Source organism: Euprymna scolopes, chromosome 23, assembly GCF_053919585.1.
Source record: "Euprymna scolopes isolate OS-2025 chromosome 23, ASM5391958v1, whole genome shotgun sequence".
Taxonomy (NCBI): domain Eukaryota; kingdom Metazoa; phylum Mollusca; class Cephalopoda; order Sepiida; family Sepiolidae; genus Euprymna; species Euprymna scolopes.
In genome coordinates, this window is record NC_136504.1 from 70622819 (window position 1) to 70638350 (window position 15532).

Here is a 15532-nt window from a genome sequence, read left to right on the forward strand (position 1 = left end):
AAGACTATTGTTGTCATAATAAAGACTACTGTTGTCATAATAAAGACTATTGTTCTCATATTAAAGACTATTGTTCTCATATTAAAGACTATTGTTCTCATATTAAAGACTACTGTTGTCATAATAAAGACTACTGTTGTCATAATAAAGACTATTGTTCTCATATTAAAGACTATTGTTCTCATATTAAAGACTATTGTTCTCATATTAAAGACTATTGTTCTCATAATAAAGACTATTGTTCTCATATTAAAGACTATTGTTCTCATATTAAAGACTATTGTTCTCATAATAAAGACTATTGTTGTCATATTAAAGACTATTGTTCTCATATTAAAGACTATTGTTCTCATATTAAAGACTATTGTTCTCATATTAAAGACTATTGTTCTCATATTAAAGACTATTGTTCTCATATTAAAGACTATTGTTCTCATATTAAAGACTATTGTTGTCATATTAAAGACTATTGTTGTCATATTAAAGACTATTGTTCTCATAATAAAGACTATTGTTCTCATATTAAAGACTATTGTTCTCATATTAAAGACTATTGTTCTCATAATAAAGACTATTGTTCTCATAATAAAGACTATTGTTCTCATATTAAAGACTATTGTTCTCATATTAAAGACTATTGTTCTCATAATAAAGACTATTGTTCTCATAATAAAGACTATTGTTCTCATATTAAAGACTATTGTTCTCATAATAAAGACTATTGTTCTCATAATAAAGACTATTGTTCTCATATTAAAGACTATTGTTCTCATAATAAAGACTATTGTTCTCATAATAAAGACTACTGTTCTCATATTAAAGACTATTGTTCTCATATTAAAGACTATTGTTCTCATATTAAAGACTATTGTTCTCATATTAAAGACTATTGTTCTCATATTAAAGACTATTGTTCTCATATTAAAGACTATTGTTCTCATGATAAAGACTATTGTTCTCATATTAAAGACTATTGTTCTCATAATAAAGACTATTGTTCTCATATTAAAGACTATTGTTGTCATATTAAAGACTATTGTTCTCATATTAAAGACTATTGTTCTCATAATAAAGACTACTGTTCTCATATTAAAGACTATTGTTCTCATATTAAAGACTATTGTTCTCATATTAAAGACTATTGTTCTCATGATAAAGACTATTGTTCTCATAATAAAGACTATTGTTCTCATATTAAAGACTATTGTTCTCATATTAAAGACTATTGTTCTCATATTAAAGACTATTGTTCTCATATTAAAGACTATTGTTCTCATATTAAAGACTATTGTTCTCATATTAAAGACTATTGTTCTCATATTAAAGACTATTGTTCTCATATTAAAGACTATTGTTCTCATAATAAAGACTATTGTTCTCATATTAAAGACTATTGTTCTCATATTAAAGACTATTGTTCTCATATTAAAGACTATTGTTCTCATATTAAAGACTATTGTTCTCATAATAAAGACTATTGTTCTCATATTAAAGACTATTGTTCTCATAATAAAGACTACTGTTCTCATATTAAAGACTATTGTTGTCATATTAAAGACTACTGTTCTCATATTAAAGACTATTGTTGTCATATTAAAGACTATTGTTCTCATATTAAAGACTATTGTTCTCATAATAAAGACTATTGTTCTCATATTAAAGACTATTGTTGTCATATTAAAGACTATTGTTGTCATATTAAAGACTATTGTTGTCATATTAAAGACTACTGTTCTCATATTAAAGACTATTGTTGTCATATTAAAGACTATTGTTGTCATATTAAAGACTATTGTTGTCATATTAAAGACTATTGTTGTCATATTAAAGACTATTGTTGTCATATTAAAGACTATTGTTCTCATATTAAAGACTATTGTTCTCATATTAAAGACTATTGTTCTCATATTAAAGACTATTGTTGTCATATTAAAGACTATTGTTCTCATATTAAAGACTATTGTTCTCATAATAAAGACTATTGTTCTCATATTAAAGACTATTGTTGTCATATTAAAGACTATTGTTGTCATATTAAAGACTATTGTTCTCATATTAAAGACTATTGTTGTCATATTAAAGACTATTGTTCTCATATTAAAGACTATTGTTGTCATATTAAAGACTATTGTTGTCATATTAAAGACTATTGTTGTCATATTAAAGACTATTGTTCTCATATTAAAGACTATTGTTCTCATAATAAAGACTATTGTTCTCATATTAAAGACTATTGTTGTCATATTAAAGACTATTGTTGTCATATTAAAGACTATTGTTGTCATATTAAAGACTATTGTTCTCATATTAAAGACTATTGTTGTCATATTAAAGACTATTGTTCTCATATTAAAGACTATTGTTGTCATATTAAAGACTATTGTTCTCATATTAAAGACTATTGTTCTCATAATAAAGACTATTGTTCTCATATTAAAGACTATTGTTGTCATATTAAAGACTATTGTTGTCATATTAAAGACTATTGTTGTCATATTAAAGACTACTGTTCTCATATTAAAGACTACTGTTCTCATATTAAAGACTATTGTTGTCATATTAAAGACTATTGTTGTCATATTAAAGACTACTGTTCTCATATTAAAGACTATTGTTCTCATATTAAAGACTATTGTTGTCATATTAAAGACTATTGTTGTCATATTAAAGACTACTGTTCTCATATTAAAGACTATTGTTCTCATAATAAAGACTACTGTTCTCATATTAAAGACTATTGTTGTCATATTAAAGACTACTGTTCTCATATTAAAGACTATTGTTGTCATATTAAAGACTATTGTTCTCATATTAAAGACTATTGTTCTCATAATAAAGACTATTGTTCTCATAATAAAGACTATTGTTCTCATATTAAAGACTATTGTTCTCATATTAAAGACTATTGTTCTCATATTAAAGACTATTGTTCTCATATTAAAGACTATTGTTCTCATATTAAAGACTATTGTTCTCATAATAAAGACTATTGTTCTCATATTAAAGACTATTGTTCTCATAATAAAGACTACTGTTCTCATATTAAAGACTATTGTTGTCATATTAAAGACTACTGTTCTCATATTAAAGACTATTGTTGTCATATTAAAGACTATTGTTCTCATATTAAAGACTATTGTTCTCATAATAAAGACTATTGTTCTCATATTAAAGACTATTGTTGTCATATTAAAGACTATTGTTGTCATATTAAAGACTATTGTTGTCATATTAAAGACTATTGTTCTCATAATAAAGACTATTGTTCTCATATTAAAGACTATTGTTGTCATATTAAAGACTATTGTTGTCATATTAAAGACTATTGTTGTCATATTAAAGACTATTGTTCTCATATTAAAGACTATTGTTCTCATAATAAAGACTATTGTTCTCATATTAAAGACTATTGTTGTCATATTAAAGACTATTGTTGTCATATTAAAGACTATTGTTGTCATATTAAAGACTATTGTTCTCATAATAAAGACTATTGTTCTCATATTAAAGACTATTGTTCTCATATTAAAGACTATTGTTGTCATATTAAAGACTATTGTTCTCATATTAAAGACTATTGTTCTCATAATAAAGACTACTGTTCTCATATTAAAGACTATTGTTGTCATATTAAAGACTATTGTTCTCATAATAAAGACTACTGTTCTCATATTAAAGACTATTGTTGTCATATTAAAGACTACTGTTCTCATATTAAAGACTATTGTTGTCATATTAAAGACTATTGTTCTCATATTAAAGACTATTGTTCTCATAATAAAGACTATTGTTCTCATAATAAAGACTATTGTTCTCATATTAAAGACTATTGTTCTCATATTAAAGACTATTGTTCTCATATTAAAGACTATTGTTCTCATATTAAAGACTATTGTTCTCATATTAAAGACTATTGTTCTCATAATAAAGACTATTGTTCTCATATTAAAGACTATTGTTCTCATAATAAAGACTACTGTTCTCATATTAAAGACTATTGTTGTCATATTAAAGACTACTGTTCTCATATTAAAGACTATTGTTGTCATATTAAAGACTATTGTTCTCATATTAAAGACTATTGTTCTCATAATAAAGACTATTGTTCTCATATTAAAGACTATTGTTGTCATATTAAAGACTATTGTTGTCATATTAAAGACTATTGTTGTCATATTAAAGACTATTGTTCTCATAATAAAGACTATTGTTCTCATATTAAAGACTATTGTTGTCATATTAAAGACTATTGTTGTCATATTAAAGACTATTGTTGTCATATTAAAGACTATTGTTCTCATATTAAAGACTATTGTTCTCATAATAAAGACTATTGTTCTCATATTAAAGACTATTGTTGTCATATTAAAGACTATTGTTGTCATATTAAAGACTATTGTTGTCATATTAAAGACTATTGTTCTCATAATAAAGACTATTGTTGTCATATTAAAGACTATTGTTCTCATAATAAAGACTACTGTTCTCATATTAAAGACTATTGTTCTCATATTAAAGACTATTGTTGTCATATTAAAGACTACTGTTCTCATATTAAAGACTATTGTTCTCATATTAAAGACTATTGTTGTCATATTAAAGACTACTGTTCTCATATTAAAGACTATTGTTGTCATATTAAAGACTATTGTTCTCATAATAAAGACTACTGTTCTCATATTAAAGACTATTGTTGTCATATTAAAGACTACTGTTCTCATATTAAAGACTATTGTTGTCATATTAAAGACTACTGTTCTCATATTAAAGACTATTGTTCTCATAATAAAGACTATTGTTCTCATATTAAAGACTATTGTTCTCATAATAAAGACTATTGTTCTCATATTTCATCGCAAAATTATTATAAAAATCGTCGAATTTTGAATTCAATCAGTTCGCCATTTGCTATGTCACGGACTGCATTTAATTCTTCGCCGCCATCTTGGTTACTGATCTGAACTATGCCACCATCTTTGTTCAACACAATGTCTCAAAATTTAACAGGTTATGGGCCCAGCCATCGTCTTTTCTTTGATGGATCGGAATCTAAATTTGAATTGTGGCAGGTAAAATTTCTGAGATATCTAAGGATTCGAAAACTACACAAAGTCATACAATCTACAACAGAGAATCCAAACGACCCCGAATTTCTTGAAAAGAACGCGACTGTTTTTGCAGAACTGATTCAATGTTTAGACGATAGAAGTCTGTCTCTGATTATAAGAGACGCACTGGATGATGGGAGAAAAGCATTGAACACATTACGAGAACATTATTTATCAAAAGGGAAACTGAAAATAATATCCCTATATACAGAATTAACCTTTTTGAAACGCAACAAGGATGAAACGATTACCGACTACGTCATAAGGGCAGAAACAACCGCCAATGCCTTAAAACTCTCAGGTGAAATAATAAGCTATAGCTTGTTGATATCAATGACCCTCAAGGGACTTCCAGCAGATTTTAAACCATTTACAACTGTTATAACTCAGAAAGACAAACCCATAAATTTCAGCGAATTTAAAGTAGCATTGCGCAGTTACGAAGAGACTAATCATATGCTCGTGGACAATAATAACTCCAGCAATATTATGAAGTTCAAAAATGCTTCTCGAAAGCAGACACCACCAAATTACGCAACTCACCGCAACATATTCTCGAAAAGTAATTTACCTAAGAAAAAGAATAAAATTATCTGCTATAATTGTGGACGACCCAACCACAAAAGTTTCCAATGTCGATATAAACGCTCTAAAATGGACTCCATAAAAAACGTTGAGAACTTTGAGGAAGAACATACATTTCTATTCACATGTAACTTTGACAATACCGCAAACTGTAAAAACCTCCTTGTAGACTGTGGTGCTACAGGGCACGTTATCACCAAGGAATCTGACTTTATTAATTTTGATTCAAACTTTAATCCTCAAAGTCATTTTGTCGAACTTGCCGACGGTAGTCAAATAAATGATATAGTCTTGAAAAGAGGCGATGCTAAAATATACCTAAAAAATAATAAAGGCGAAATCTGTAACTGTATTGTAAAGAATGCTCTGTTCATACCTACATTTAAGCAAGATATATTTTCCATGCAGGCTGCAATTAAACAAGGCGCGAATATACAATTTGGCCAAAATACATCAAAATTGACATACCCCAATGGAACTGTATTTGACATTAAAAAAAATGGCCGACTACATTATTTAAAAAGTATGGTTCCCTCAAAAACTGCCTGTCACAACTTGGAAACCTGGCATAAAATTCTAGGACACTGCAATACAGCTGATATTAAAAAATTACCAAATGTAGTCGAAGGCATGAAAATAATATCTTCAGACGATCTCCCAAATTGTGATGTGTGTGCACAGGGGAAAATGACAAAAGATATAAGCCGAACACCAGACAAAAAAGCTACAAAAATTCTCTCACTTGTCCATTGTGACTTAGCAGGTCCGATCAGCCCGATGGGGAGAAACAATCTAAGGTACGTTTTGAACTTTATTGATGATTTTTCCAGTTTAATTATGGTTTGTTTTCTAAAAAACAAATCCGACACTATCCTCGCCACTAAGAAATATTTAGCTGATGTTGCCCCGTACGGTTCAGTAAAATGTATTCGCTCAGACAATGGGACTGAATTTACTAGTAAAGACTTTGAACTTCTATTAATTAACCACCGTATTAAGCATGAGAAATCAGCGCTGTACTCCCTCTTCCAAAATGGCACAGCTGAAAGGGCATGGCGAACCCTTTTTGAGATGACAAGATGCCTACTTATCGAATCGAAATTAGCGCATAGTTTATGGACATACACTTTAATGGCAGCAGCAGCATATATCAGAAATAGATCGTTCAAGAGGCTAGGAAAAACGCCGTATGAAGCGTTTTGCGGTGTAAAACCTAAAATGAATAGAATGCATCTATTTGGTTCTGATTGTTTTGCATTTATAGAAAACACCAGTAAACTAAATACTAAAAGCGAAAAAGGTACTTTCGTAGGTTACAATAAAAATAGTCCAGCATACTTAATCTACTTTGCAGCTCAAAATGCCATAAAAAAGGTTAGATGTGTAAAATTCAATGATGCATTAAATTTTAAAAATGTCGATCCAGTGAATGAAAAACGTAAAATATTGCCTAGCATCTTAATCGATCACAATAAAAATATTAATAATCACGACAATTACAGTACTTATGACGAAAACAGTAATCAGACACGTTGATATCCAATAAGGGTGCGAAAAAGGCCAAACTTCTTACAAATTGAAAAGATACAAGATTAAGCCATGGATTACTGTTATTCGTTGAACAGCGCACCGGAAAGTTATAATGAGGCGATTAATTCATAAAACCACCAAGAATAGGAAAAAGCTATGGTATTCGAATTGAAAGCTTTATCTGAAAATAACACATACGAAATAGTGGCAAAACCAACAGATAAAAACATAATTTCTTCACGTTGGGTTTTTTTCCAAAAAAAATCACAGCTTCTGGCATTGAAACTTCTAAAGCAAGATTTGTTGCGAAAAGTTTCTCACAAATTGCTGGAATGGAATATTGTGCAACATTTTCACCAACGACAAATTTAACGACAATTAGAATTTTATTACAACTTGCCGCTCAATACAATTTAAAAATACATCAAATGGATGTAAAAAATGCTTATTTAAATGCTCCAATTGACTGTGAAATCTACATTTACCCTCCAGAGGGATTTAAAATGAAAAATAAAAATTGGGTGTGGAAATTAAATAAATTGTTATATGGACTAAAACAAAGTGCACACAATTGGAATTTAACACTCCATAATTATTTAATAGAACAGGAATTCAAACAATGTCCCGTAGATGCGTGCATGTATACCAAAAATGTAGGTAATAAATTGTTGATTTTGATTTTTTGGGTTGACGATATATTACTCGCCTCAAACTGTGACAACATTTTAAGAGATGTTAAAAATGAATGAAATAAAAAGTTTTAAATGGCCGATCTTGGACGACTGTCATGGTTCCTTGGTATAAAATTTACCTGTGAAAATGAAACTATAACTATGGACCAATCACGATACATTGAAAAAATTCTGCTCAAGTTCGGAATGCAAGATTGTAAGCCGCATTCAACTCCCGTCGAAATGGACATAAATAAAAATATAGGGACCAAAACAAAATTCATAGATAACCGAATATAGAGGGAAATGGTAGGAAGCCTCATCTACTTGATGACCGCAACAAGGCCTGACATATGTTACACTGTAACAAAGCTATCTCAAAACTTATCGAAACCGACAATTAAAGACCTTAATCGTGCAAAACAAATCCTACGTTACCTAAAAGGAACCAAGGAACAATCTTTAAATCCACATATCCTCTAAATTTAGAAGGCTTCTCGGATTCAGATTGGGCTAACTCTGAGGATAGAAAGAGTATAGCAGGGTATTGTTTTAGACTGTCAAAGACTGGACCTATGATCTCTTGGAAAACTAAAAAGCAACAAATTGTTGCACTTTCTACTTGTGAAGCAAAATATGTGGCTCTTACTCATTCCGTGCAGGAGGCAATTTTTCTGAAAACCCTTCTAAAATCTATTTTAAAACTAGATCTAAGTAAAAAAACCTATAGTAATTCATTGTGATAATCAGAGCAGTATCTTATTAGCAAATAATTCTATGATTCATCAACGGTCGAAGCATATTGATATCAGATATCTATATATATAAATCTCAAACGTCTGTGTGTATGTATGTTTGTTTGTAACGCTAAAACTTTTGAAAGACGGAACCAGACTTGATGACTGTGGTATCATATCGAAGCCCCATCACCCGGATGACAAATATCGAAATTTCACGTCAAACGGACCAGTATAAGGGGGTGAACTGATCGTGTTTCTCCCAGGGGGGCCCCCAAAAAACCTGTCATTTTAATGTTGTTATTACGTAATTCTTGAATGATCAAAAAACGCTTAGTCATGTAACGTGACGTGACGTCAACATCCAGTAATGGCGAACAAATGTAAATAACAACTTTTTTTACCGATACTTTTGTAATTTCTCTTCTCCTTCGTTCTATATATTATTAAACTTCATGACAATGTCTCCAACGTGATTAACTGATAAAAAATAGTATTTATACAAGAGTTTTAACGAAAAATGTCAGGAAAAAATGTACAGGAATAAAAAAATTCAGCTTTCAAAATATTCGTCGATAATAAAACCGATCGTTATGTTTACGCTAGCCATTTTGTATATTACCACGTGACCTCCTATCTCTTAAACTGGAGGGGGGATCCACTTGAATCCAACAAAACCAGTAAATTTTTTTTTCTATTATATATACATTATTTTCTATAAAATTAAGTGTAGACTTTATAATTAAAACCAAAAATGTTATTCATACGTAAAAAAAAAAACGCTTAGTCATGTCACGTGACGTGACGTCAACATCCACTAATGGCGAACAATTGTAAACTTTTTTCACCGATACTCACCATATTTCTCTCTCTCTCTCTCTCTCACCCTCTTATCTCTCTCTCTCTCTCTAGACCTCTTTCTCTTCTCTTTCTCTCTCTCACCATCTTTATCTACTCTCTCTCTCACCCTCTTTCCCTTCTATCTATATTAGCACTTATCAACGCCAATAGGCAACTCGAGGATGAGAGTTCAAACGTGCATAGTAGTGAAATTTGGGAAAGAGGATGGAACAACTTTCTCTTCTGCCTCTCTCTCACACTCTTTATCTTCTCTCTCTCTCTCACCCTGTTTCTCCTCTCTCTATATTAGCACTTATCAAGGCCAATAGGCAACTCGAGGATAGACTCGACGATGAGAGTTCAAACGTGCACAGTATTCAAATTTGGGAAAGAGGATGGAACAACTTTCTCTTCTGCCTCTCTCTCACACTCTTTATCTTCTCTCTCTCTCTCACCCTGTTTCTCTTCTCTCTATATTAGCACTTATCAAGGCCAATAGGCAACTCGAGGATCAACACGACGATGAGAGTTCAAACGTGCACAGTATTCAAATTTGGGAAAGAGGATGGAACAACTTTCTCTTCTGCCTCTCTCTCACACTCTTTATCTTCTCTCTCTCTCACCCTGTTTCTCTTCTCTCTATATTAGCACTTATCAAGGCCAATAGGCAACTCGAGGATCAACTCGACGATAAGAGTTCAAACGTGCACAGTATTCAAATTTGGGAAAGAGGATGTAACAACTTTCTCTTCTGCCTCTCTCTCACACTCTTTATCTTCTCTCTCTCTCTCACCCTGAAAGATTCCTCTCCCCTAAGAATAAAACATATGTTCAATATCTGCTTTTGTTTTTTCATTGTTTATACGGTCCCGGGCAACGCCGGGTAGCCCTGCTAGTCATCTTATAAGGGATGAAATAAGAAAAAAATCTATTACTCTTACTTATGTGACGTCTGAGAATAATATAGCCGACATTTTCACTAAAACTATAAAAAGAATAAAATTAAGACATTTTATAACCGAACTTTTTGGAATCTAATTATGAATAAATCTCTTTTCAGAAACCCAAAAGAAGAAGCATGAACAGTTAAAATCACACCAAAAAAAAAAAAAAAAAAAAAAAAATTGTAAATTGTCCCGGGCACGACATTAAAATGCGACCATTTCTACCTTACTAACCAAATTAACCAATTAATACCTAACATAATGTTTCCAGTTTTTGTTACAAAAAAATAAAATAAATAAAATAAGCCACTTGTTAAAACCCTTTTGTAAACTTCCTATTTTGTCAAATAGTTCTTTTTGTATCTTTTTTTTGACAAACATTTGTTAAAACAAAACAAAAATGTATATTTGTGAATGTTTGTGCAAAACAAAAATGTATATTTGTGTATATTTGTGAATGTGTGTTTGTTTATATGTATTTGAAAAGTATTCTATTTGTATGTTTATATATATTTAAAAAGTGTTTATTTTTATATGTATCAAAAAAAAAAAAGGCTTCTTTTTGCACACATTATACCAATATATTAATTCTTTTTGACCGATGAGAATAAAGACAAATTCCCATAAAACAAGAAGAAAAAGAAAAAAAAAATACAAAAAAAAAACAATTATTTTATTGGTTTATTTTTCTTTGTTCATTTATTTTTATTTACTTTTCTCAAATGAAACCAAAATTGAATCCGAAAGGATTTTTCCATTATATCAAAAAAGGGGGTGTGTAAAATGTTTTTGACTTGTGATGGGGGTATGAGACGAATGTATTCGCGAATCATTTTTATAACCCACGGCTGTCAAAACGTCGCAAAATTATTATAAAAATCGTCGAATTTTGGATTCAATCAGTTCGCCATTTGCTACGTCACGGAACACATTTAATTCTTTGCCGCCATCTTGGTTACTGATCTAAACTACGCCGCCATCTTTGTTCAACATAATATCTCAGAACTTAAGAGGTTAACTACACGACGGACCGCATTTGATTCTTGGTCGCTATATTGGTTACTGATCTGAACTACGCCGCCATCTTTGTTCAACACAATGTCTCAAAACTTAACAATAAAGACTATTGTTGTCACATTAAAGACTATTGTTCTCATAATAAAGACTATTGTTCTCATATTGTTGTCATAATAAAGACTATTGTTCTCATATTAAAGACTATTGTTCTCATATTGTTGTCATAATAAAGACTACTGTTCTCATAATAAAGACTATTGTTCTCATAATAAAGACTATTGTTCTCATATTAAAGACTATTGTTCTCATAATAAAGACTATTGTTCTCATATTGTTGTCATAATAAAGACTACTGTTCTCATAATAAAGACTATTGTTCTCATAATAAAGACTATTGTTCTCATATTAAAGACTATTGTTCTCATAATAAAGACTATTGTTCTCATAATAAAGACTATTGTTCTCATAATAAAGATTATTGTTATCATATTAAAGATTATTATTCTCATAATAAAGACTACTGTTCTCATATTAAAGACTATTCTTCTCATAATAAAGACTACTGTTCTCATAATAAAGACTATTGATCTCATATTAAAGACTATTGTTCTCATAATAAAAACTACTATTCTCATAATAAAGACTATTGTTCTCATAATAAAGACTATTGTTCTCATAATAAAGACTACTGTTCTCATAATAAAGACTATTGTTCTCATATTAAAGACTATTGTTCTCATAATAAAAACTACTATTCTCATAATAAAGACTATTGTTCTCATATTAAAGACTATTGTTCTCATAATAAAGACTATTGTTCTCATAATAAAGACTATTGTTCTCATATTAAAGACTATTGTTCTCATATTAAAGACTACTGTTCTCATAATAAAGACTATTGTTCTCATATTGTTGTCATAATAAAGATTATTTTTCTCATAATAAAGACTGTTGTTCTTATAATAAAGAATATTGTTCTTATAATAATGACTATTTTTCTCATATTGTTGTCATAATAAAGACTACTGTTCTCATAAAGACTATTTTTCTCATTATAAAGACTATTGTTCTCATAATAAAGATCATTGTTCTCATAATAAAGACTATTGTTCTCATATTAAATACTATTGTTCTCATATTAAATACTATTGTTCTCATATTAAATACTATTGTTCTCATAATAAAGACTATTGTTGTCATAATAAAAACTATTGTTGTCATAATAAAAACTATTGTTGTCATAATAAAAACTATTGTTGTCATAATAAAAATTAGTTTTCCATTTCTGATGATTCGAAAAGTCACTAGGTTAATAGTGGAAAATCGAATCACAAAGTCTATTTTTACATCAACCTATAAAAGCTCTCCTCTGAAATTCTAATGGTTCTTTAGAAGTTGAATTTATCAAGTCTGTGATGTGTGTTGCGATAAGAAATAACGTCTGGTTGATTGATGACACTCGTTCAGCTAGAAACATAACAGATGCAGTAGACGAAATACATCCATTTGCTAAATAAGCAATACATGGTTGAAAGCAATGTCTCATCTCGGGCACATAGCTACACATAGTATGTAAGCAAAATCCTCAAATTTAAATGACAGTTGAGGAAGTGTGGCTGCCCAAAAATGTTATATTAACCAACTCAAAAGAAAGTGGATGCAAATTTGAGAGATCAATGATTATTTATTCATCACAAACAATAAAGATATTCCATTATTTTTATGAAAAAATGGCATCACTCTTAAACACAGCAACAATAAACAAACAATACTGTTGCTGGATTTTTAATGATCAAAGTTGAATTTTGATTGAATGTTAATTTTGTCAAGCTTGCAATAGGTTACTTACCAAGTGCCAAGAATTTGATGAGATAGTCATAATCTGTTGAAGTAGAAGAGTTTCCACTGCCATTCGGAGCAGAGTCACCCATTTCGAGATCTAAGGAGAAAATAATTAGAAATAAAGGATTAATCACCTTGAAAAATAAAACAGAAAAGAAAAAAAATTGTTTCTTGTAATTATATAGGTTGATCCTACCTCCTCAAAAAAAAACAAAAAACTGTCAGCCATACAATCAGCAATTATATTTACAATTTTATTTGGTACAAATAAATGTCAGTCTAGGAATTGTTAAAAAGTCTTTGTTTTTGTAATGGGTCACCCAGTACATAATGAAGATTATGCAGTACAGTCCCAAACTAATCACAATTCGAAAGTTTTTTGAACCCCAAATTTAATATATATTTTAACACATTATATACCTAATTATATAGGAATTATATGCTTTTCTGATAGTTAATTATTGATAAATTATGATATAAATTCAGTTTTAAGCCTGCGGAAAATTATGGTAGGAGAGGGGCAGAATAGCATATCAGGAGGAAAGGATATTAGAAGGAAATCAATTTCAGCTTATGCACACAAACACACACCTAAGAGGATTCTGAATTTTGGGGATGTGGATTGATAATTTGTATTATTCGCACTACTATTCTTATCCTGAATGTTATTCATACAACATTTCAGCGGACATAACCTCCGACCTTCTTCAGGTTTATCAAACTCAGTAATCTTTCTGTCTACAAGATCAAAAGTATAAGAAAAGGCAGTTTCTCATATACCAAATAAAACCCAATATAACAGAGTGATGATCTCGCACTATTATGCTCTATTAACCATAATTCCAAAACAAAACAAGCAAAAATATGTTTCAGGTTTGAAACGCGATTTGTTTAATTTAGAAGTATAAAGAGAAAGTTTCAAGATCACAAATTCTTCATCAGGATAAATTACTAATTTACTAGAAGAATTTTAAATTATTTGAATATATATATATATATATATATATATATATATATATATATATATATATATATATACATACACATACACATGCATGCATATACACACAGAAACAGCTGGATAAAAATACTATAAAAAAAAAACTCATTTGAGGGACATAAGCGATTTTTCATTTTTTAAGCAGTTGTATGGTTGCATCAATTCTATTCCAAAAATGTCACTGTGCAGAGTAAGTTTTATTTTGAGAAACATAGATACACTCTCTCCCACCTCCCATCCAAAAAACAAAATGTTCAGTTAATCAAACAGGCAGATTTAGTATAAATAAGAAGACATGTAAGTATCACCAAAGTAAGAAAACTTTGGAACAACTTCAATAACCTCGCCATCCAAATATACTTCTTCATATCTGAATTCTCATCCATCTTCATTGTCTTACCCTTCTGTACATATACCTATCATCTGTCAAATTACCAGTAATTCCACTGCATTTCTTGTGTACCCAATACTTGCAAGCATTACAAAAAAATCAGTTGCACCTAACTCTTTCCACAAAACGACTAAGGGAAAGTTTCCTTTTTCTGAGGCATTTCCTACTAGAGAGATGCAGGAAATTCTTTTTATTGATTTCATAACGATTGGTTCGGGTTGACATAAAAACAGCTTCTGATTAAAAAAAAAAATAGAAGAAAAAAAAAAGAATTAAAAAGAAGAGTAGTCTAAATCAAGCATCAATTTGTCAGACAAATTGCCATTTGGATTTGACATCAAAAATTTGACAAGATATGTTAGATTAAACATTTGGAAATTCCAAAATATTTCATAAATATCTGAAAATTCCAAGTTATGATCGTTCCTGCTGATTTATAATAACAGTCTGGGGATGTGTATAATAACATCAGAAATTATAAATGGTAGCTTAATGACGTCATCAGTTTTCAGGTAAATTTACATTTCTTTTTGATATTCATTCATTTTATCTGCTCTTCTCCCCTCTCTTTCTTTTAATTAGTTGCTTCTCCCATTACTTCCCTTATCATTCTCTTTTATTTACATCGTTTATCTTTTGTGGTTTCATCTGGACAAGATTCAAGCAAGATAACAACACCAGAATTTTTGTATAGATTCACTGAGAAAAGGTGACTAGTAAAAATTCATATTTATAGTTTTCTTGTCTCTTTGTGGTTAAAATAAAAACAAAACCCTATACTAAGAACCAAGACACTAATGGAAATAAATTTTTATAAAGTATTCAATGACAGTATTAAATTTTATATTTGATGTTTTTACAATTCAT

At 29.7% G+C, this 15532-nt stretch overlaps 1 protein-coding gene across 4 annotated transcripts in view; it reads right to left on the reverse strand.

Moving 5' to 3' along the window:
- LOC145245982 (ras-related protein Rab-27A-like) overlaps positions 1-15532 on the reverse strand; it is a 123414-nt gene that overhangs the window by 27159 nt on the left and 80723 nt on the right. For all 4 annotated transcript variants that reach the window (XM_080107775.1, XM_080107773.1, XM_080107774.1 and 1 more), the window contains one exon: positions 13282-13371. In XM_080107775.1, the coding sequence (XP_079963901.1) occupies positions 13282-13363 (82 nt within the window). In that variant the 5' untranslated portion in view covers positions 13364-13371. The remainder of the gene's footprint in view (positions 1-13281; positions 13372-15532) is intronic.